The sequence below is a fragment of the Pelobates fuscus genome, chromosome 4 (assembly GCF_036172605.1).
Source record: "Pelobates fuscus isolate aPelFus1 chromosome 4, aPelFus1.pri, whole genome shotgun sequence".
In the NCBI taxonomy this organism is placed as follows: domain Eukaryota; kingdom Metazoa; phylum Chordata; class Amphibia; order Anura; family Pelobatidae; genus Pelobates; species Pelobates fuscus.
The window spans coordinates 275655555-275679684 of NC_086320.1; the positions used below are offsets into that span (position 1 = coordinate 275655555).

Consider the following 24130-nt stretch of genomic DNA (forward strand, 5'->3'; position numbering starts at 1 on the left):
GCTTCAGATCAAAATAGGTAATTTATATGCATATATTCATTTAAAAATTCTGAATACTTGCAATGATGTATTCTATCTGAGCTTCTCATATCTGTTATGAATATGCTGTAGATCGATGATCTCAGCCAGTGTAATGCTTTCCCGTAGGAAAGCTTTGGGAGGCTAGTGCACTTGTTTGGCTAAACACCGCACTGTTCCAATCAGGTGGTCTCTCTGAGACCATCTTAATTGAAATAGACAAATTTGATTCTGCTATTTTGGTGGAATCACCTCTAGTGATGTATTCTGCAGAACAGCAATGCTTTACACTGCAGGGTTAAAGAGGGTTGGGGGGGACATGGCACCCAGACCACTTCATTGCATTGAAGTGGTCTGAGGGCCTATAGTGTTCCTTTAAGGTGGTTTTATAAGAGCGCCTGAAGGCAATTTTAGACTGCCCTCTTTAATAATGGGAAATATAAAGTGCCAAGAGTGATGGATCCAAAGCTTTACTGCACTACACCCCCACTGGCATTTTTATGGACCTGATAATATCACATATCCTTGTGGTAGACCCCTGTGCCCTGCATTCATTTAATTTATGAAGTCCATCACCATGACATAGGTGGGTTTTCAGTTTTTGGAACATAATTAGAAGCTTGTGGACACAAACCCATAACTTTCCACTGCAGTCAAGACCACACAGCAAATAAATCTGCTTAGTTTATCAAGCAAATTCATTTCAGGGGTTGGCAGTATCACCGTTTCTTAATCAGTATTAATATTTAGGAGTAGTATGGGAGTAGAAGATTTCAAGTCCACAAATAGACCTGATGGCCACAAAGCACAACATTAAACTGTCTCTATTGAGGTCAGAAGTCCTCAATGCAGTCTCATTCCTTTAGCGCGGAAAAAGCGTTTACTTCCATTCCATATCTCTGACTCCCAGAGTACTAAGGAAAATTCAGATAGACCAAGCATCTTTTGGCCAAGTAGAACCTGGTTTTTCAATTCTTGTACAGCTAGTATGGCTAGAAGATCTTGGAAACTTTCTCTCCATGAAGACATTCTGTAAAATTCCAATTAGAAGGATTTTCATTTAACAGAATGGAATGTGAAAGATAAATTCTAAGATTTTGGGGTGCAGATAAAGAAAATATAGATGTATTCTTTCATTCTAGAAAGTCTTAAGCTGGAGACGTTTATTTTCAAGATTCTCAGCAATTATGTTTTAAAATAAGTTTCTTTCTCCCTCTGGTAATATTCCCTGCATTCTAGCGTTTTTACACTTATGTTTTAAAAAGAGTGAGTTTTACCAGCTACATTGAAAACTCCTAGTCACCTGTGCCATAGCCTAGCCAAATTGGCAGCTCTATTTTATCTATATTATAGTGACTGCCAAAAGACTCCATATTGAAATGAACATTGATGTCATTCTGTGCTTCCAGCCTGATCTGCTGAAAAGTGGTCATAATGGAACAGTCCCAATCTCCATAACAACTACAGTGTATTGTAGTGGTTATGGTGTTATGAATATGCTGGCACCCACCCATTGTCACTAGTGACATAATTCTATCTTGGGTCCAACTTATTTTAGTCTGTTTACACAAAAATAAGTCATGCGCTCAAACTCCCATTACTCCTATTTCAGCATTACTTGTGCCATGTTTCTTTGGTTTTATTATATGTATTGTGGCTCATGTGTACTATGAATATTGCTGCTGCCCATGAGTAGTGGGAGTTTGAGCGCAGGACTTATTTTTGCGTATAAGCATAGATCACAAACTATGCAACACTGTGCAATGCCGTTCTGCCATTGCCAGCTAGTAAGGTGCTCTCGTGTATAAAGAGTTATTTGTTACCATGATCAAAATATAATGTTGCCTCTATAAATCAATGGCAAGACCCACACCTTGAATAGCGGTGCAAATTTGGGCAGTAGTTTTAAAGAATAATAATGCAGATCTAGAAAAAGTGTAGAGATGAGGTGCAAAATTAAAAGGAGAGATGGAAAACATTAGTTATGAGGAAAGGCTAGAAAAAAAGGCACCTCGAAGGGGATGTGATAGATTTCTATACAAATATATACAGGGTGCTAACCTATTCTTTAGCAATACCCAAAAGACAAGAGTCCTTACAACATTCTGTGTAGTGGTTATGGTGCTTAGATTGCTTATTTAAGTGTTAAACTGCATGTGTCTGCAGCGTGTGCAGCCAGCCTATTTAACACACGTTTTTCATTTAATGAAAGCTGCATCACATGTGCATGAAGGATGCACTTCAGACTGATAATGTTTGAGTCAAACAAATAGATATTGGATGAGCGCTATATGATCGGATAGAAGCTAAAGCGAATGTAAAGCTGCAACCTATAAATATGAGGTTCCCTCACATGCTATTTTTTGCTATTTTGTTTTGATAGTGTTTGAGTGCTCGGACCAGTTGGTGTTTATTTGCTGCCAAACTCCGCATTCTGCTCTAATTTTAGACTTTATTCTTTTCACAGTTAGGCTGATGTATTTAGTTTTGCTTCTATCCATGTTACAGGTCACGGATGCCATTATCGAATCTGGGAAAAACCTGTCAAAAGAAGAGCACAAGACTGAGCGCTGCCCCCTGCTGTATCAGTGGCACAAAAAATATTATGTAGGAGCAGCACATGGCTTAGCAGGAATTTACTTCATGCTAATGCAGGTAAGTAGATGTAGACACGCAATGTTAAATGTGAGAATCTGTGTCTATGGGCATTCGAGGGTGCTATATGACGTAGACCGTTTGAGTATATAATATAAACTGTGACAAAAGCAAACCGGGACACTTCTATTCTGTATTAGTTTAATCTCGTTAATAGAAAAAAAAGTATATATTACTAGATTATAAAAAAACAAAACAGTAAGTAAGAGAACAAGGGAAAACATTTTTTAAAAAATCTGTTTAGCTTGCCCTTCATTTAGTCCTTGCTCAGTTTTCTAACATATTTGAATTCACTTGAGCCACAACAGAGGAAAGCTGTGTTATTTACATATCAGACTGATCCCACTCACAAGGACAGTTGACAAATAAAAGGACAACCGAGTATCACAAGAGATATAGGAACCCCAGCCTTTTCTGACCCAATCAGCAAGATTTGGCTGATATTCTTCTAAGCACAGTGAGCAATTTGCAAGCTGTTTGGTTCAGAAATCCTCTTGCAAGAGGTATTCATTCCCTTGCATTGTGCAGTAGAATTGCCAGTAAAGTGTGTATGATAAGGTGTAAATTCACCAAAATAGCTGTTCTCCGTTCAGAACGTCGATGTCTATCCAATGCAAAGGACAATGTAAAGCTTTTGGGATTTGTAAAAAAAAAAAAAAAAAAAAATTACAAATTTTAAAGAGATTTTTTAAAAATATCTTTATCTTTAAAAAATAATATTGCCCTTCTGCTTCTAAAAGCAGTGAGTGGTATAGAAGAAGTTACCTTTTATGGTCACAGTATCTTCTCAGCCAAGTAGAGTCTGAGTTTGCAAGTCACCAGAAAACAGGTCCCATAACTCCCAGAGATGGGAAAACTATGTTTTGTTCGTATATTTCTTTTCCCCCCTTATTTCGAATTAAGTGTGATCGTTAACAATTTGGTTTAAATGGACTTACTGAGCACCAAAACAAATTTAGCATAATGAAGCTGTTTTGGTGCATATATTGTGCCCCTTCATTATCACCGCTCTGTTCTCTGCCATTTAGGAGTTAAATCCCTTTGGTTATGCAATCCTTGCTGCCTCCATGGGGAAAAAAGGTTTTATTTTGAATCAGATCTTGCAACAGTGTGTTTACTTTAGAAGTTATTAAATCCTCCTCTGTTAATTGAACTTTAGTCACACACAGGAGGCTGTGACAGACTTTTAATAATCAGTAAATAAGAAATTATACATTTTACACACTGTGCTTAAGGGAAGCTAAAATCTTTAGCCTTTTTTTCAGGAGGCTTGTATAGAGGCTTAGTAAGTCTCAGGGGATGTGTTGTTAGGGCTGGATAATCAAGGTGATTACTCCTAAATGGCAGATAATTAAACTGCAGGGGTTGGATCTATACACCAAAACCTCTGTTTTAAACTAAAGTTTTTTGGTGCATAGAGTATAGCTTTAACTACTCAGCATTAGGTGCATGTATCCAAAAACCTATTTAATCTTCTATAAACATTTAAGTCCAGTTGATTTGTGTTTTTTCTTTGTGTTGTGGTTTTGTTTTTACAGCCTTTATCAAAAGTTGAACAAGATACATTAAATGAACTGGTGAAGCCAAGCATAGACTATGTGCGTCACAAGAAATTTCGATCTGGAAATTATCCATCCTCCTTAAGCAATGAAACAGACAGACTGGTGCATTGGTGCCATGGAGCACCAGGAGTCATACATATGCTAATACAAGCTCACAAGGTCAGTCTGTTCTTTCAAGGTCAAATCTCCATTCTGATAGGTTGTACAAAACGTGTATGTTTCAAAAGAGAGTAATTATATTTCCATAGTCAACAGCAGTTTGCTTGGCAGTTTACGCCCACTATTAGAAGCAGAAATATGCTGGTGCTTAACATGTCACATTACGCGGTTTTTGAAGGGTCTGGCTAATAAAATTAATTCATTCGTTTCAGTAGATTATAAATATAACCAGTCCTCTCTGCATATTATATTATAGATCTAGAGGTATGCATTCTCATTGCAGGACCAACATGTGTAATTTGTACGCTTTTTATGAAAATGCAGAATAGCTTTACTTACCTACCAGCACCTTGCTGTGGAGGAGTAGCAGGAGTGCCAGCACGCATGTGCAGCACAGGATCCAGCTGATTTCCCTCACCAGAAGTGACGAGGGTAGGGGATTTTCACAGGGTAGGGGATTTTGATGGAACACTGGTCAGAAATGAGGCAGCACTGAGCCTCCTTTTCAGCTTCCTCGCGCGCTGCGTAGTTATGCCGGGGCCGGGGTTGAATAATATTCCGTCTCCAGCATCACTGTGGTTCGCGCAAGCGAGCTGAACAGGTGGATCAATGCTCCCTCGCTGCCTGCCTGAAAAGTGCCTCCGCTGCCAGCCTAGGGTGGGGCCTGAGGTAACCAGCCTGCCAGCTCCTGGGCCCCTCAGGACAAGAGACTGGCAAGGCATTTGCCAGGGCAATTGGGGGGTGGCTTTTTTTGCCGCCCGCAGAAATTGCCGCCCAAGGCAAATGCCTTGTCAGCCTTGCGGTAAATACATGCCGGAGTGTGGTACCAAACCCTTACAGTATCTGATGAACAGATACATGGAAATTGCTAGGTGGAACTTGATGGAATATGGTATCTTATTCATGTACCCTTTATCTCCCACAGCCACTTTAGTGTTTGTTAGACTGCGTCACTAACTTCATTCATCCTTCTTGACTTTGTGTTTTGAAATTTGATTTCAACAGGTTAACTTTAAGGGGAGTATTGCACCTAAAACACCGTATTTATACCAATTTTGAATTAGATCAGGGTTTTTTGTTGTTTTTTTTACTTAAAACCATGCCTCGAAACATATTCTATTTGGTGCCACTAATGGCTCTCTTCCTACTAACAGAAAGAGGATAATCCTAGGACACTGGAACATACGAGAAATATTTTTACATCCAATGTGAACTAAAATTGAAGAAGCACATCATGTATTCAACAAGAGGCTCCCAATAAAAGAAAGGACTGGTCCTAATTACTATTAAAGTGGGCTCCACATATTTGTGAGTTTAGTGACCACCAGAAAATGTCTAAGAACTAGTTAGGAGTTAGCACTGTAACCCACAGTCAAACCTGTTGGCTTCTGGTGCTGATCTGGCATTGTTCCCTGATATGTATTTAAAATGTTCTTTTTTTTTTCTCACTGCTTTTACATCACTCTCGAAACACGTTGTGTCATAAGTTTCAGAATGCCCTTGAATTGACTACCACACCATAACACAAACCACAACAGCCTCAATTTAAAAAGCTTTCCAAGTCATTCAAAACTATTAGAAAAACTTTACAATTCTATTAGCTGCAAAAGTCACCACTGAAGTCTACAGGGCTTTTTGTAGATAAATCATTTGGAAAGTTTTCTAACTGTATGGAATCATTTGGAAAGCTTATTAACTTGAGGCCAAAGTCCTTTCGGTCTCCTTTTTTACTGGTTGACTTAAGTTACTAGATGATTATAACTAGTCCAGTTTTTTCCCCAGACACTACTTGTGCACTCCTTTTACAACTGTAATCAGGACGGCCTATAATCATGAGACATATATGTCTGTTAGATTGTTATTATACATTGGAAATAGGCTTAAAAAGGGCAGAAGTAGGTGATTATTGATAGGAGCTGCCTTAATCGTTATGAATCCATGATCGAGGATGAAACTGAAGAGTACACTGCTATGTGTTTATTTCAATGCCGGCTTTGCAACAGCAAAGGATAGCAATGGCCTCTCATGTTCCTCAGGCTGGGTGGTTCTATGTAATCCCTTAAACTGGCATCTCCATAAAAGACCATGCTTTCTGGAAGGAGGCACATTACTTGACTGTGCCTTTTACTTGCAAAGCCTTTGTGTTTAGACTAATGTGTGTTCACCTCAGTGTGTTTGTTTTGCTGTTCTGTTAATTCTACCCTGAGCACAAATCGGGGTATAGTTTTTTCACGAAGCACATCCTTGCATTTCTTTCCAGCAGTTGGATTAGAAAGCTGCGGTTTGCTGTAGCATGCCTAACAAATCCTGTTAGAGAATTTAACATGGTTACCAACAGGTCCCCTACTGTTTGGCACATCTCATCTTCGTGTGACAGCCAAGCTGAGCTTTGTGACCCAGATTTTGTTCATTAGCTGCTGCCATAAAGACTCTAATTATCTTCACATCCTCTACCTCGTGTTGTTTGCAGAAAGCAATTAAATCGTATTATACAAATTCATGCCTGTTTACAAAATTGTTCATCAGACTGTCGGATCTCTTAAAGATTACATTTTACAAGGTTTTCCTATGTGGGTAGAGGGTTTAATGTCCCGAGGTGCAATTAGAGGACATAATTGTTTATTAATGGCTGTTTGACAACTGAATTAAAATGGTTGCAATTTACATTAAGTGTTATTGTAGTTTATTATTGTCCTTTAACTAAAGAATTGGGTTAAACCTATATGCCCACTTCTACTATTTTTTTTATAAAGTGCAGGGCTCTAATTATATGACCTGTTTAGAATCTATATTATCAGTCATCATCATCTCCTGCTTCTGGCTTTTGTGATCCTGAATCTTGGCTTAGGGAAATAAATCCTTATTTTTCCCCCCCTTTGGACTAACTGGCAGTGTAGTGTAGGCACCATGACTTCTAAAGCCAATTATACTGGCTATCATGTCAGAAGTACCCTGTCACTGTCCCATGGTAAGTACTCAGACAGTTTAACACTTACCTAGATCTGCAAGACACCACAGGTTAGGCTTTCTCCTCTGATACATCTGAAACAAAGTTCCCATTGGATATTGGGTATATAATATTTGGCCCTATTTGGATTTAATTAATTGGTTGTCTTAGACAGTGAACTCCATCCAAACAAAAGCGTAATTGGCACCAATAATTCATAAGTAGGAACTTTTTCTGTATCTCAGAAAAGGATACCAGATCAGAGGTGCACTGATCTACTTACTGTGGGATGTTGCCTGAGGATTCCGGACATCATAACTACAGATATATATATATTGGTTGTAATGCCAAGACTGACCTTTTAAGTAAGGGTTGGACATACAGTTAGGTCTGGAAATATTTGGAAACTGACACATATTTTGTTATTGCAGCTGTTTACATAAATAAATAAACTCACGTTACAGTTAAATAATGAATGTGGGCTTAAAGTGCTGTATCTCAGCTTTAATTTGAGCATATTCACATCTAAATTGGAAGAAGGGTTTAGGAATTACAGCTCTTTAATATGTAACCCCCTCTTTTTCAAGGGACCAAAAGTGATTGGACAATTGACTCACAAGCTGTTTCATGGACATGTTTGGGCCATTCCTTCATTATTTCTCCATTAATTAAGCATGTAAAAGATCTGGAGTTCATTCCAAGTGAGACATTCGCATTTGCAAATTGTTCCTGTGAACCAACAAATTGTAGTCAAAGGAGCTCTCAAAGCAAGTGCAACATCCATCCAGAGAGCAGGAATAGTATGAGTGGCCAAATCAGAAGTTTTGCACAGGCACTGGTGAGCTTTGCAACACAAATATGCCTGGACGTCTACAGAAAATATCAGTGGTGGATGATTGTAGGATACTTTTCATGGTAAAGAAAAGCCTTTCACAAAATTCATCCACTCATGACGGGGGCGGAGCTTGCCACCAACTGGATCGGACGCCATCTCTGCCAGCTCTGCGCAACTAGACCAAATTACACCCCAAAATCTAAGGCATCCTGCCCCATCTGCCATCCCAACCCGACTGACCTGCCTCACGGAGCGGTCCGGCACCCGCCAATGCCATTCTTTCAGCCGCCCTAGCAGCCTAAGGGAAAACGCAGGCCTGAGGCCTACCGCGCACCACAAGCCTACCGCCTGTGCGATCTCCTGGCTATCCAAAACGCGGGAATCAGCCTGTACGGGTCGGACACCTTGCCCCCGCGACAAACCCTGATGCCAGCAATGGGACGCCGGTCCCAAAAACCGAATACGGCGGCAGAGGGCAGAGACATCCGCTCCATGCTGCAACGGCTGGCACAGGCCAAAACTCCCACGGACGCACAGCAGCCCTCATACCTGGAGGCCACAGGGACAAGCAACGAGGTAGGGGCCACACAGGACCCTCAGACAGGTCAGGCTTCACCCCCAGAGCCCTATGATGGCACTGCCCCCACCACCAAAGCAGATTTAAAAGCACTGCTGGCAGACATCCACAAGGTTTGGGCTGCAGACCTCCAGCAACTCAGATCAGACATACAGGCAGTCACAGGCCGTGTAACACAAACATAAACTAACATCAGCAACATCAACTCTGAACGGACCACACTTAAAGACACAGTCACCCAACTACAGGTCCATCAATCAGCCCTGTCCCTCAGGATGACGGCATTCAAAGAACGACAACGCCGCAACCACATCAAGATAAGGGGCGTCCCTGCCAACATCACAGCAGACGAGCTACCACACTACACCAGGCGACTGCTGGCGACCATTCTACCCCACCCAATGGCCAGGAAACTATCCATTGAAGGAGCACACAGAATACCAGGTTCGCCCACGGCAAAACCAGGCCAAATACGGGACGTCATACTCCGCTGCTTCACCTCGCAAGATAAAGCCCACATTATGCTGGCCCTGAAGGATAAAACACCGCTGTCCTTTGAAGGCGCCTCTCTAACCTTTTACCAGGACTTAACACGAGCAACACTGCTATGACGCAAATCACTAGCACCGGTCACCTCCCAACTCAGGTCTGCAGGGGTGGTATACAGACGGGGCCCCCCTGGAACTCTGCTAGCTACACACAACGGGACTGTTCGCACGATAGAATCTAGACAAGACATACCCACCTTCCTTACATCATTAGGCATAGAAGGCCAGACCGTAAGCGCACCTCGAGACAAGCCACCCAACACATGGGACCCAACGACCACAACCATGTTCACACCAAGAGCCACCACATCCGGGGAATCTGAACCCTGGCAGGACTGAGCATAATTCACCCTGAAACAACTAGACAAGGTGGCCGAAAACCCGCACAGAGCTCAACGCATCACAATATGTTTTAGAATGTGTTTAACGTTTAATATTTTCAGTTCTTATATATGTTTTAAGGCGCTCAACAGCTAGCTATGAACGTCCCAAAACTGTGCTAAGAAATAAAGAACTGAGATGGCACCCACCCCCCACAACTCCCCCACTAACACCCCTCTCAGATGAGGGCGAACCACTCCGAGGGGCCCAAGCACCCACACTCCCCCCGAAGGGGTCTATGCTAGCCGACAGGTACGGGAATTACTAACCCACCTACCACACAATAAGCTACACTATTTTCACAATCCCTAACAGTTGGCTGCGTAAGAACCTGCTCAGCCAGATGTACGTAGCGCTCCACACATAGCGAATCTATACGCACAACTCCTCCAAACCCCTAAGGAACAATCCATACCCCCTATGGAACCACTACGTAGCACCTATACAGGGGCCCCTCAGCCTCCACCAACCAAACGTAAGCTGACAAACATTTTAAACCCCCTCAGCACCCGCCTAGACCCTCTCAGACAAACCAACACTACACACCCACCCAATCTAGGCATATCTGACTAACCTATAAGATCTATAAACATAACGCAAATCTCCCACTGGAGATTCTTTAACACAATCCCATTATACAAACCACTAAATGTAAAAATTTGCAAGTTTAACGCATAACGTACCTATGTTCAAATACTATTGCGCTTGTGGAAGCTGTTGTGGCTATGCAAGCACTGCTGTAATCCCATGCACAATAAAAATAAAGAATTTAAACAAATAAAAAATAAATCCATCCACTCTCCAGGAGGTAGGCATATCATTAGCCATGTCTACCATAAAGAGAAGACTTCACAAAAGCGCAAACAGAGGGAATAGAAAGGCCTGATCAGACTTTGCCAAAAAAAATCTAAAATAAAGCCATCCCAGTTCTGAAACCGCATTCTTTGGACAGGTGAATCGAAGATCAGCCTGTACCAGAATTATGGGAAGAAAAAAGTATGGAGAAGGCTTAAAATGGCTCATGATCCAATGCATACCACATTATCTTTAAAACCTGGTTCTCAGTGTGTTCTCATGGGCATGCATGGTTTTCAATGGAACTGGGTCACGAGTGTTTATTGACAGTGAGACAGAAACAGAAGCAGTGGGGATATATTGTCTGTTCAGATTCATCCAAATTCAGCAAAGTTGATTGGACAGCACATCAATTTATAGATGGACAATGATTCAAAACATACTGCGAAAGCAACCCAGGAACTTTTTAAAGCAAAGAAGTGGAATATTCGGCAGTGGCTGAGTCAGTCACCTGATCTCAACCTGATAAAGCATGCATTTCACTTGCTAAAGACAAAACGTAAAGCATAATGATCTGTCTTAACAACCCTTCAGCGTTCGTGTTTTGCTTACCGGATCTATAATGAATTGGGAAGTCATATGGTTGTAGGGCCAGGCTCCACCGTAAAAGCCAGCATTGTCTCCAGAGACCTGGTTTAGCCACATCAATGGGTTGTGATCCCTGAGTAAGGTGAATTGCTGTCCATAGAGGTAGAGCTATGTTTTTTTCAGCGCCCACACCATCGTCAGGCACTCATTTTCGATGGCAGCATAGCTCACCTTCTGGGGTAACAGCTTCCTGCTGAGAAAAGGCACGGGATATTCTCCGCCATCATCCCCGACCTGGCTCAGCACCGCTCCTAATCCAAACATAGAGGCATCTGTGTGGACGAGAACTTTTTTTGGATTAGGAGCAGCCAGGACAGTGGCATTCACCAAGGCGTGCTTAAGGGTTTGGAACGCCTGCTAGGCAAGGCCTACCTGTCTGGGCAAGGTCTTTCGTGTCAGGTCGGTGAGGGGCCTGGTTAGGGCGCTGTAGTTGGGGACAAACTTCCTTTAATAACCAGCTGTCCCTAGGATGGCCATCACCTGGGTCTTAGTGCAGGGACGGGACCAGCTTGCTACTGCCTCAACCTTGGCTGGCTCAGGCTTCTGGGTCCCACACCCTACCCGGTGTCCTAAGTACTTCTGCCATCTCTAGGTGGCACTTACTGGGTTTTAGGGTTAGTCCTGCCCCCCCTAATCCTGTCTAGCACAGCTCATACATGTACCAGATGCTCCTCCCAAGTGTCGCTGTAGATGTCGTCCAGGGATGCATAGGCATAGTCCTGGAGGTCCTCCAACAGCCGTTCCACCATCCTCTGGAAGATGGCCAGGGCAGTCTTCATCCCACATTGCATTACCTTAAATTGGTACAGACCAAATGGGGTGACGAATGCCGACTTGGAAGAGGAATCTGCCAGTACCCCTTGCACAGATCTATTGTGGTGAGGTACAAGCTACGAGACATCTTATCTAGCAGCTTGTCTATACGGGGCTCTTGTCTTCTCAGAACCTTGTGGCTCCGTCTTGTTTCGGGACCAGCACTACTGGGGAGGCCCAAGGACTCTTGGACATCTCTTGGATCTCCTGCCTCATACTCTTGGTTGGGGGTCTCTACCCTGTTGGTGGCCAGTGGGGTAAACCCGGGCAGATTGAAGAACGTCTCCCTCTTTGCAGACAGCATCTGCTGTGCCTGCCTGCGTTCCTTCTCAGTTAGTCGGTCTCCTAGGTGGACCTCATCTATTGACCCTGCCTGAGCGCCATCCTCCAGGAGTTCAGACAGGGGAAGATTATTAAAATCCTCAGAGGCTAGAGCACATATGGCGGCTACGTCCTCTGTCTGCTCGTAGTAGGGCTTCAGCATGTAAATGTGTAACAGGCCTCCAGCCTGGGACCCGAGCAAGGACCGATCACATAGGTAGTGTCACATTCCTGTGCTACCACCCAGTAAGGGCCCTGTAGCCTGACATGTAGCCTGTAGCCTGACACATTGGACAAGTTTCAAAACCAGAACCTTCTGTCCGACCTGAAAGCTATGGCTCCTGGCTCCCCGATCATAACAAGTGCGCTGGCGCCTCTGGGCCACCTGCAGGTTCCCACGTACCAGCTGAGTGAGTAAGTAGATCCCTAAACTTCAGTACATATGAGACGATGGGGGTCCCGTTCTGTTCCACTGCACCCTCCCAGTGCTCCCGGACAAGGTCTAGGGGTCCTCTAACCCTCCGCCAGAACATTAATTCAAACTGGGAGAATCCTGTGGATTCCTGGGGGACCTCCCGATATTCGAACATGAGATGCGGCTGGAATCTTTCCCAGTCCTTGCGAGCCGCTGCAAAGGTACGGAGCATCTGCTTCAACGTGCCATTGAAGCGCTCGCACAGGCCATTCGTCTGGGGGTGTTATGGGGAGCTTAGGATCGGTTTAATGCTGCATAACCTCCACAGTTGATTAGTCATTTCGCCAGTAAACTGGCATCTTCAATGATGGGTAGGGGCTAGAGCTTGGCCTTGTGCCGATCGCCCCACTTCCCCACTCTCTATCAGACATCATAGGTCTGGCAATACTGCCTCAGATCCTTCAAGATGCCTGGCCAGAAAAAGCTTTGGGTGAGCCGATGCTTATTGCTACCCATTCCCAAATGCCCTGCCAAGGGAATATCGTGAGCTATTTTCAACAGCTCATGCCAATATTTCCTGGGTGCCACCAACTGTTTGGTGGTAGTAGGAGCTATCCCCGACCTTCCTTTCTCCGCTATGCGGTGTAGCAATCCTTTGTCCCATGTAAACCGTTCCCCGTCCTTCCCCACCTGACCTGTGGCAGCCCTACCTCTATACGTCTGGAGGGTAGGGTCTGATACTACTTCCCTCCCAAACTCGGCAGGGGTATCTCAAGGCAAGGGGACAGGGGCGAGGGAAGGACCACAGGAAACTAGTACGGGGGGCCTGCCTACAGGGGCGACTACGTGGAACTGGAGCATGGATCTTCTCCCCCGGTCTTCTGCCCTTCTGTAATGAGCCGGCGTTGAGCGATGGTCAGGGTGGGTCTGTGGTAGTCCCGGTTGTCGGCTGCTTGGATGGGGTTCACCTCATGCAGGAAGGGTCAGGCTCCTTCGTGGGAGTTATGGGGGTCAGTGGGGGACAGCCTGGTAGCAGAGAGCTGCTTCTCGGGGAGCAGAAGGGTCAGTCCCTGGACCGGGGACAATCCCTCTTGACGTGACCAGGTTGGTAGCATCGATGGCATAGTTGGTCTGCCCCGGTTGGCGCCCGCTGGGGTGGTGTCCGAGGGAGGTCCTCGTTCGGGAGACGAACAAGTCAGGAAACAACCACGAATGCTCCCTCTGGCTGGCGTTTGTCTAACGAACTTGCGACCACCCAGGGGAACACTCATTAATTGTTTCCGGTTTGACACTTATGTTGCGAGGTGGGAATGTTCTAACCCAACATTCTAAATGAGGTATATGGGTGGTCTCTGTTAGAGAGAGGTGAATGAATTCCCTTCGTGGAAGCACTCCCGAACGGGAAGTGGGCACAATAAATGAAAATACAGGGAAAACACAAGTAAAAGAAAAGGAAGATTCATGAAAAGGCAGCGTTCCGCCACAGCAATAATAATGGCAGCCTGCACAGACCAAGGGTCATACAGTAGATTTGTTTTACCTCTGAATAATAACCCAATATGAATTGAAAAATGATGTGAGATCCATTTGGTATGTTATCCTGTACATGGGTTGAGGTTAGAAGAGAGCAACATTTTCCTGTTTTAATTCAACCTGCCTAATTTTAGTACTCTTTGCATGGCTGACTGCGTACAGTTTTTAAAAGGTGTCCTCGTAATTTTAGGACAACTCTTAAACCGAATTACTGATGCTCCACCCTTTTTGGTGGTTGTTTTCACTACTAGTTTGACACCTTTATTGATGACCGAATTCCACGAACTGTGTCATAAAATGAGATATAGATAGATAAACCAGATGTGCTCATTTTTGAGTGCACTACTTCTACAATATGTTTTAACATGTATTGCATGTTCTTATTTTTTTAGCACTTGTCATGACTGAAGTATTAGGGGAATTTATTATACAGTGACATTATGAAATAATGACTGGAATTATGGACAACAGAAAATGAAGCTGAAATTTATATGCTAAATGTTGATTTTTTTTTTTTTATTTTATTTTCTTATTTAAACTTTCTTATATTTTAGGTTTTTAAAGAGGAAAAGTACTTAAAAGATGCAATGGAATGCAGTGATGTCATCTGGCAGAGGGGACTTCTGCGGAAGGGCTATGGTATATGTCATGGTACCTCTGGGAATGGGTACTCCTTCTTATCACTGTATCATCATACACAGGACAAGAAGTATCTCTACAGAGCCTGCAAGGTAAATTGACACCCAGAGAGCTGATCCATTAACAAACAGATATACTGATGGGGCTAATTCACTCAATACCACATTGTAGTATATTGAAAACAGTTTAGACTAAGATGGCCAAGCTGGAACTTTTGTTTTCCAAATCAGTTGTTTTTGCCTAAAATGTTCAGCTTTAAATTCATTAAAAATCTAAGATGTTGGATGAACCCTTAAAGGGACACTATAGTCGCCATAACATCTACGGCTTATTGTAGTTGTTCTGGTGAGTATAGTCCGTTCCTGCAGGCTTTTTAATGTAAACCTTGCCTTTTGATGATAGGAGTAGGCAACCTTTTTTGGCAAAAGAAGAAACAATGAATCTGATGCTATTTTTTAGTTAACCTTGTGGAGTGTGTGGGAACCAGAGAGTAGAACGTTAGATTGTGAAATATACAGCTTATGTGTAAAACATTAGTTTTGAGGGACTGAAGACTAGAAGAAAGCCAGATAGCATGAGGTAGAGCATTACATAGGAATCCTGCAGTCAAGTCAAGTCCGGTAGATGAAAATTGGCTATGTAAGAACAGACCGAAGACAAGAGAAGCACACTAGTAGAACAAAGTAATAAAGAAGTGTTTTATTTGTGAAAGAGGAGTTTATAAGAGGGCAGAAATGAATTGTTTTCTTAGCTCCAAAGGCGCTACAGGATTTTAAAAAAAGTGTTTTTTTTATATTGTGCATGTGCTCTATTAAATGCCATAAATCTAGCAAATCATTCCCATGAGGATTGTATAGCGTGCATGACTTAATATGCACACACTATACTTACATTGTGGGAAGGATTTACTTAATCAAGCAAATTGTACGTAAGGCATACAAAACACCGGCACTGCATAGGAAATCAGCTTGTAGAATGAATGTGCCACCTGGGGCTCCATACTAGCAAAATAAAATAACCAATCAGTCCATTTCCATGTTCAGCCAATCAGATGTACATATGTGCTGATAAGTTACATAACTTTATGCGATCTGGGGCTCAGTACTAGCATTCATACTGTTAGCTACTCTGCTCTTCAGCTAGGGTTTGTTTGTTTTTGCTAAATATACTTCTATACACTGAACAAAATTATAAATGCAACACTTTGTTTTTGCCCCCATTTTTCAAGAGCTGAACGCAAAGATCTAAGACTTTTTCTATTTACACAAAAGGCCTATTTCTCTCAAATATTGTTCACAAATATGTCTAAATCTGTGTTGGTGAGCACTTCTCCTTTGCCGAGATAATCCATCCAACTCACATGTGTTGCAGATCAAGATGCTGATTAGACAGCATGATTATTGCACAGGTGTGCCTTAAGCTGGCCACAGATAAGCTAAATATGAGACCACCATATTGTTTTTGGTGTGCTTGCTTACTGTTTTTCCTAAATTTTAGACTTTATTATTTTAATATTCTGTTTTATGTTTGTTTGTTTTTTAAATGTAAAACTCTAAATTAATTCCATACTTGTATTATATGCTATTGCAATAACTGACATGGGAATGGCAAATTTCACTCTTGAATAACCATTATTGAAGTCATCGTTAACAAATGTATTCACCTTTTACTCTTTAAAAGTGTCCATTTACTGTTGAGCAATCTGGCATATCATGATTAGTACAATAATTTGAATACTTGTTGCTATGTCTCTGACAGTTCGCCGAGTGGTGTTTAGACTATGGAAAACATGGGTGCCGTATTCCTGATAGACCATATTCTCTCTTTGAAGGTAAGGAGCGGTGTGTTTGAATAATGTACTAAAAATGCCTGGGGAAACTATTTTTGTGTTTTTAGCAGAGTATTTATGGTAGCTTGTGTTATATATCATTTAGAGAAGACAGATGTTTTATAATAGAACTGATTCTACAACTGTGGCAAACAGTTTCTTGTTTTTGTTTGTTTAAAAAAAAAAAAAAATTCCATGGATCAACAGAATACTGGGAACATAAAATGTTGTGTGTATAAAAGTATTATGTTTGAAATATAAGTACAGCATATTCAGCAAATAATAGACTAAATGTGCTTTTTAAAACTATTTGGTTTAGCTCATAGCGGCAGGGCCTTCTTCACCTATTGAATTGTATGTCAAATATGTTTTGTTAGAATTAATCGTTTGTCTTGCTTTACATATTGTACAGCGCAGCAGAATATGTTGTTGCTTCATAAATAATTGCAATTGTTACAAATGGAACTACATAGTCTAGATGTGTTAACACGTGAACTATAAGGAATGTCTCCTGTCAGTACATGAGAACACCCACCCCCCTCCAAAAAAAAAATTATAAACCAGATAAATCGTCAACATAACAACATAAGAACATTATTTTATCTTCTTTTAATCCTCCTACTGATTCATAGTACCAAACAGAGAGAGAACACTAATTTCAATTAAAGGCATCCTCCAGACACCTAAAGCTTGGTGAAATACTTTAAGAGGCCCCCCTTAGTCCTGTTATATTACAGATAGTTATAGTACAGATTTAGGAAGGGTGCACACACAAAAAATATGCTTTAAAATTGAGACAGCTACTTAAAATCCTCTTTATTATCAAACAAATACATGTCCATATAATGTTAAGCCAACCCCTTATATCGTTGGGTTCTAAACCAATTTTACATGAGATATAAACATGCTAACTGCAATACTCACTGCTTAACTGTTTTAGAGACTCTCTTGTGGTCACCTCCAACAGGGAGGTGTGGGGTGCTCATCCCAATATGAATTTGGTCTGGATTCCAAATATATGGTGTAACTGCATCCCCATATTTGTTTGCTAAGATAGGTGATTTTAAGTAGCTTTGTAACATTTAATTGAAGTGGTCTGGGTGCAATGTCCATGTTCCTCTTAGAACTGAAATGTAAATCATTGTAGTTTTTGAGAAACTGAAATAACTACATTGCAGGACTCAAACTGCCTCTAGTGGCTGTCAATCAGACAGCCACTAGAGGCATTTCCTGATTGCTAGGTGCCTTTTGAGGGCCTAATTGATGCTGAACGTCCTCACGCTGTGCATGAGGACATCCTGTGTCTATTAAATTCCCATAGAAGGACATTGAAGTAATGCTGTCCTGTAGGAAGGGCCTAATGCACTCATGGTACATGCACATTAGCCCTTATTGTCTGAGTATGGGGATTGTCGACCCAACGCCAATCTCCCTTAGGTGAGTCGAGTGAGTACAGAAAGGGTTTTTTAACAATTGCAATGATTTGAGACTTTATGTAAAGTCTCATAAGTGTTTCATAAAAGTTTTCATGTTATATAGTTTTTAGAAACCATATGAAAAATGTAAATATGTGATCACCATGTCAAGCACATATTATTTATCATTTTCAAAGCCCTCAAATCTCAAATTGAAACGTAGTCAAGCCATTGCCTTCAGTATATACATTGATGGCTGCCATGTGTATTATTCAGCAATTTCTGGTGGCCATTTTGGTAATAGGCATTTGCAGTCTTTCGGTAAGTATATCTATTCGTTCATAATGTTTCTGACAATTTCACCAACATTGTATACAGATTATGAGGTTTATTCACTCAACTCAGAATTGTAAGATTGAAATCTGAATTGTAAATTTTAGGCAATAAGTACTGATTTCGCAAAATTCTCTAAACTATTTGGAGTTTAAATATTGAATACTTGAATTTTGGAATTTGGGTTTCAGTTCACTACATGTCAATGTTTAGTGAATAAACATTTGATGTGTACCTTTCTAATGCAAATTTTTTTTAACATGTTTTATATACACTACCATCTTTTTAACTAATAGTGTGATTTTTTATTTCTTTTGAATGTGTATCTTAGCAATGGGCTTAAATCAAACACTTACACTCAGTAGCGTTTGTTTGGGGGGGGGGATCCTTACCAGTAGATGTTATTTTTACCAATAGTAACCTAAACAATCTTGGAATTAACTTTTTTATTTTATTTAAATGAATAGTAGATACTGCTGCCTATTATTACTAAAAGTCCTGTATACTGACCATACATATTCACTCACTTTTAGGAATGGCTGGTGCTCTCCACTTCCTGTCAGACATTTTGTCCCCAGAAAAGTCACGCTTTCCTGCATTTGAGCTTTGATCATGTGGCAGGGTGGAGTGGTGACAGGATTTATCCCTGTGACGTTTCAGAAGATGAAATGCTTTGGACAAAGTGTTACTGTCCAAAGTTTCTCAATATGCTACTGCTTTGAAGAACGTTTCGTGATGATTAACTGTGAAGGACATTCTAGAAGTTGTGCCATCACGGATGTCCTGAACTGAGACTACATGGAGGCCACAAAGCTTTTATTGTATTTTGCAAAAGCTTATTAACTTATGTTTCCTTTTCCCTTATGTACAAGAAATATGCAACATTGGTGTGCAATTTTCAGAATAATTGTAGAGATATGTACTCGTAACATGTAACATGTAACATGCAGTTTATTTATTTGGTACATGCCACACCTTGAAATAACCTCCATATTGGAAATGAGATCAATCCCAAAACATATTTACCAGAAATTCTCACAATAGCAACTGAGGTGCATACCGTGCATTTAACCTGTTTATTTATATACAGTTATTTTTATTATCATTTATCATTCCATAGGATTCACAGTTTTACAGAGGATATATAAAGGTAATGATATTAGAACCGTTAATGAACAAAGTTATTTGAAGAACAGTCTTATGTTAAATAACACATTGATCACAGTTTATTTCTATTGTGTATTCTAAAAATAAGCAAAATGTGGGTTATGTATAAATAATGCTTCTGGAGCAAAATTGTAAGAGTGGTGCTATCAGAGGGAGCGTAAAAGAATGGAAAACAAAAAATTATTGCAATCCCCATAGGATAAAATAATCCCTTATTGCGTAGTTAGAATTTTGTCCTTAATGTAATGCACATTCAGTTGGAAAAATATTACAATGCTCTTTCATGCTCCTCTTCGTCACTATTCTGTTGGTAGGACTTTCTTCCGGGCTATTCAGGTTGTTCTGGGGCGCTGACCTTTAAAAACTGCCAGGTTATCAACTCGTCTCCCAATGTAGGCAGTACTTTTAAGGTTATAGTAAAAATAATAATAATTATAAATGGCATTACTATATGTGATTAATACATAAGTAGTCTCCTGTTGGCTGCAACATCAAGGAAATATGAGTATATACAATTATGATGTTTTAAAACTTGCAAAAAAAACAGTGGAGCCACATACTACTTGCATACTACACTGCAAACTTAACCCCTTAAGGACCAAACTTCTGGAATAAAAGGGAATCATGACATGTCACACATGTCATGTGTCCTTAAGGGGTTAAGCACAAGTATACAAAGCAAACAATATTTCTGGCCTTCGAATTTGCGATCAGTTGGATCTTCCTGATTTTCACTTTACTTCTAGAACTTTGAGCCTAGATATTTTTTCATACATAACCACCATTGTAATTTAGGAAGCAGTTGAGGCTAGATAACAAATCTAACAATTGAAGAAAAAAACATGTGGATGTTGATAAAGTTGATTAAAAAGTTCCACAATGTGCAGCAATCTATTCCAGACATTCATACTTCTTACTAACTATCGGTTAAGTCTTTGTAAAATGAAAGTGTAGGATGTCTCAGCATCATTTTGGGACACTTGGATAGTTGACTGTGACTGGTCTTTGTACTTGTTTTCTGTGTAAAGTCACATTTTCTAGTTCTTAGCTTTATCAGATGTTGAACTTATTTGATATGTAGCCAAGGAGAAGTAATAAGATGCATAACCTACAGAGGCAAGTGATTTAACATAGAACCTACACCTTTTTTTTTATCAAGTGTCCATCCTGTGGCTGATCCCATACCTAGAAATGTGTCTGTATGATCTTCGGTGACTGGCAGCGCTAACATTAAAAGGTGAATGGTTAAAAGCATCAGTACATCTACAGTAGTCTGAAGTGGCGATGCATGTCAGTCAGAGACCAATCTTAGGAATCACACACTTAGTGTTACTTTTACATATTCAATTTAGTTATTTGCTTATGTCAGAAAGCCAATAATATGACAAAACCGGCTGAGCAAAGACTGTAGGAAAATCAATGAGCAATTTTGTGCAATTTATTCAGCATATGGGGAAGAGATGCAAAGTATAAAGCTTTAATATGTGACTGTGGTGCATCGCTAATGTGACCTCACAAAGTAGTGCAGACAGGCTTATCTATAAAGGCAAACAGTATAGTCATCTGCACTTGGCATGTTATATTAAAGGCAAAGTAAGGTTACCTGCACTTGACATGTCAGATTATCTAATGTATCGTTATTGCAGCCACAGCTCCATTTTACAAGGTCCGAAAACCAAAAGGAAAAAGCTAACTTAGCGGATCCTTGTACACGGTCGAGTGTCATGTCAATTAGGTGTCCAACAAATGTGTAGTCTAAGGTTGATGAGCTGGGATGAAGTGTGTGTGTGTGTGTGTGTTATAAATAATATACTCACACACTTGAACTTTTTAAGCAGTGGTGCATAGCTTTGTGATAGCCACATGTTTAAATCACCATAGAAAATTGTATTTTTACTGCAAGTATCCAAGTTCAAATTCTATTAATTTTAAGGCACGTTCAATATTTATCAGTTACTATGAGTCTAACGGAGAAGAATACTATTCAGTAGACAGAAAAAACATTTGTTTGGAGCAGTTCATTCAAATTCAAACTTGCCTGGTAATTACATGTGGTGTCTTATCCATTAAATAAGATGCCAGAGGTAAATCCCAGACAACTGCATCGTTCATCTGTGGATTAAAAATAATTTGATTTGGACGAATCACTCCAAATTTTTTTTACCCAAGTCTACTATTCATGTACTTTTACACATCTACTATTTCCCTTTAATGTAGGAAAATCTCGATGTGACACTGGTGTGCAGTTCCACAGTAAGGCTAAATGTTTAATGGCATCAATCTGTCTATTAAGTTGTCATTGCATGCACCACGTGTAACAATTTTTTTTTAATAAGTCTGTGTATAGTATTTGAGTTTCACAGTTGTTAAATATTTTTTTTATGTAATGTCTCACTAGTGTGCTTGTTAAGTTTAAGTGGGTAATATTTCTACTTCATAAGATAAGAATGAATGCATAACATAGATTGTTCTGCATTAATTTTGTGTGTACGTGTACTCATCCAATAAAGAAATATGTGAAGCCTACATGTCTAAAGCCTAGAACCAAAAACTTGAATATTGCATATTAGTAAAAACAGTAGAATCACTTTACAGTACATCTTCTTCTAGTTCCTAGTCAGACAGTTGCATGTGATAACCTGAATATAATAATGAAATTTTTAATGTCTGGTGATTAAAATATGCAATTTATATGTAGCATCAGACAGTTCAGATCTCTATAATTTTAAGTCAGTTCCACAAAGTTGGAATGGTAGGTATTCACCACCTAAGTATATTATTTTGTTTATCATTAATGTTAGAGTAATAAACTGATCAGACACATTGACACCACCTGCCTATTATCATGTACTTCCTCCTCATGGTGCCAAAACCGCTCTAATGTTTTAAAGCATGGACTCCACAAGAGCGCTGAATGTGTCCTGTGGTATCTGGTTCCAAGTCATTAGCAACAGATCCTTTGAGACCTGGGTAATTTGAATGCAATGGCAACACCTTGAATTCTTTCTCATGTTCCTCAAACCATTGCTGACCAATTTTTGCAGTGTGGCAGGGTGCATTATCCTGTTGAAAGAGGCCATTGCCATGATGGGGTTTACATTGTCTGCAACAATCTCTAGGTAGGTGTTCATTGGCATAGTAGCATCTACATAAATGCCAGGACCCAAGGTTTCCAAGCAGAACATTGACCAGAGCAAATGCCTCCAGCAACCTGCCGTCTTCCCATAGTGCATCCTGCTGCACATGAACTCGACCATCCACCTGATCAAAAAAAAAAAATACGTGTTTCTTCCGTTGCTCCATGGTCCAGTTCTGATGCTCACATCCCAATTAAAGGTGCTTTCGGCAGTGGACAGTGGTCATCATGGGTACTCTGACTGGACTGCATCAATGAAGCCCCATACACAGCTGTGTTCTGATACCTTTCTATCAAGGCCAGCATTAGGGTTTTTTTTAGCAATTTGAGCTACAGTTGCTCTTCTGTGTGATCACACCAGACGAACTAGCCTCCACTCCCTAAATGCATCAATGACCCTGACATATTTTCACCAGTTGTTTTTCTTTGCACTACTTTTGGTAGGTACTAACCACTACATACTGGGAACATACCACTTGCTGTTGGAGATAAGACTTGCTGTTGGAGATAAGACTTGCTGTTGGAGATACTCTGACCCAGTCGTCTAGCCATCAACATTTGGCCCTTGTCAAAGTGACTCAGATCTTTTCGCTTGCCACTTTTTTCTGCTTCCAACACGTGACATTCAAGAACTGATTGTTTACTTGCTGCCCGATATATTCCACCCCTTGACCGATGTCATTGTAGTGATATCAATTCTATTAACTTCACCAGTCAGTGGTTTTAATGTTGTGGCTGTTCGGTTTATATTCAGTTAATTTTGGTTTTAAAGAACCTCGCTCAGGTTTTCGTTCAGATTATGTGGGGTTTTTTTGTACTAGAATTGAGCAGAACATGTGCAATAAGTGTATACAGGAAAATGTTACACAATTACTTATTCCTTATTGGCTGCTTATTATGTGTAGCTATGTCAACTGCTGCCATTTTTAGGTAGGTCTCAGGAGTGTAATCCCACTAATCTCAGGCAGATTGGAACATATATGAAAGCCCCCAGTATGCACAGAGTTGATCCTTCCATTATGACCCGCTCACTGCAGGAAAAAATTGCACCATCATGTTTTTATCCATACAGTGCACAATTCTAAAACGTGATCTGCCTATTAAAATAATCATCAGATCATGAACTGTATATACACACACACTTGATTTGTATAGGTGACATTTTAAAATAATCAACAGATCATGAAATACAAATATATACACTTGATTTTTATGTGTGACATATCCAATCTAACAGTGTGATTGGGTATATTCTATTCATTCATAGCTCGACATAAGTGTGTGTAAACAGTGTGTGTGTGTGTGTGTAGGTGACATTTTGGAATGTGTGCTGTAGCTCATAGAGATTGGATAATATAATGTTGCATATATGCAAACTTGTCTATTTTTTTCTGTGTTTTGCCTC

At 40.6% G+C, this 24130-nt stretch overlaps 1 protein-coding gene across 2 annotated transcripts in view; it reads left to right on the plus strand.

Annotated features, from left to right (window-relative positions):
• LANCL2 (LanC like glutathione S-transferase 2) overlaps positions 1-19590 on the plus strand; it is an 86370-nt gene extending 66780 nt beyond the window's left edge. For both annotated transcript variants that reach the window (XM_063452119.1, XM_063452120.1), the window contains 5 exons: positions 2527-2673; positions 4212-4394; positions 14762-14938; positions 16605-16677; positions 18956-19590. In XM_063452119.1, coding sequence (XP_063308189.1) covers positions 2527-2673; positions 4212-4394; positions 14762-14938; positions 16605-16677; positions 18956-19032 — 657 coding nt within the window. In that variant the 3' untranslated portion in view covers positions 19033-19590. The remainder of the gene's footprint in view (positions 1-2526; positions 2674-4211; positions 4395-14761; positions 14939-16604; positions 16678-18955) is intronic.
• Positions 19591-24130: the final 4540 nt, after the last annotated feature.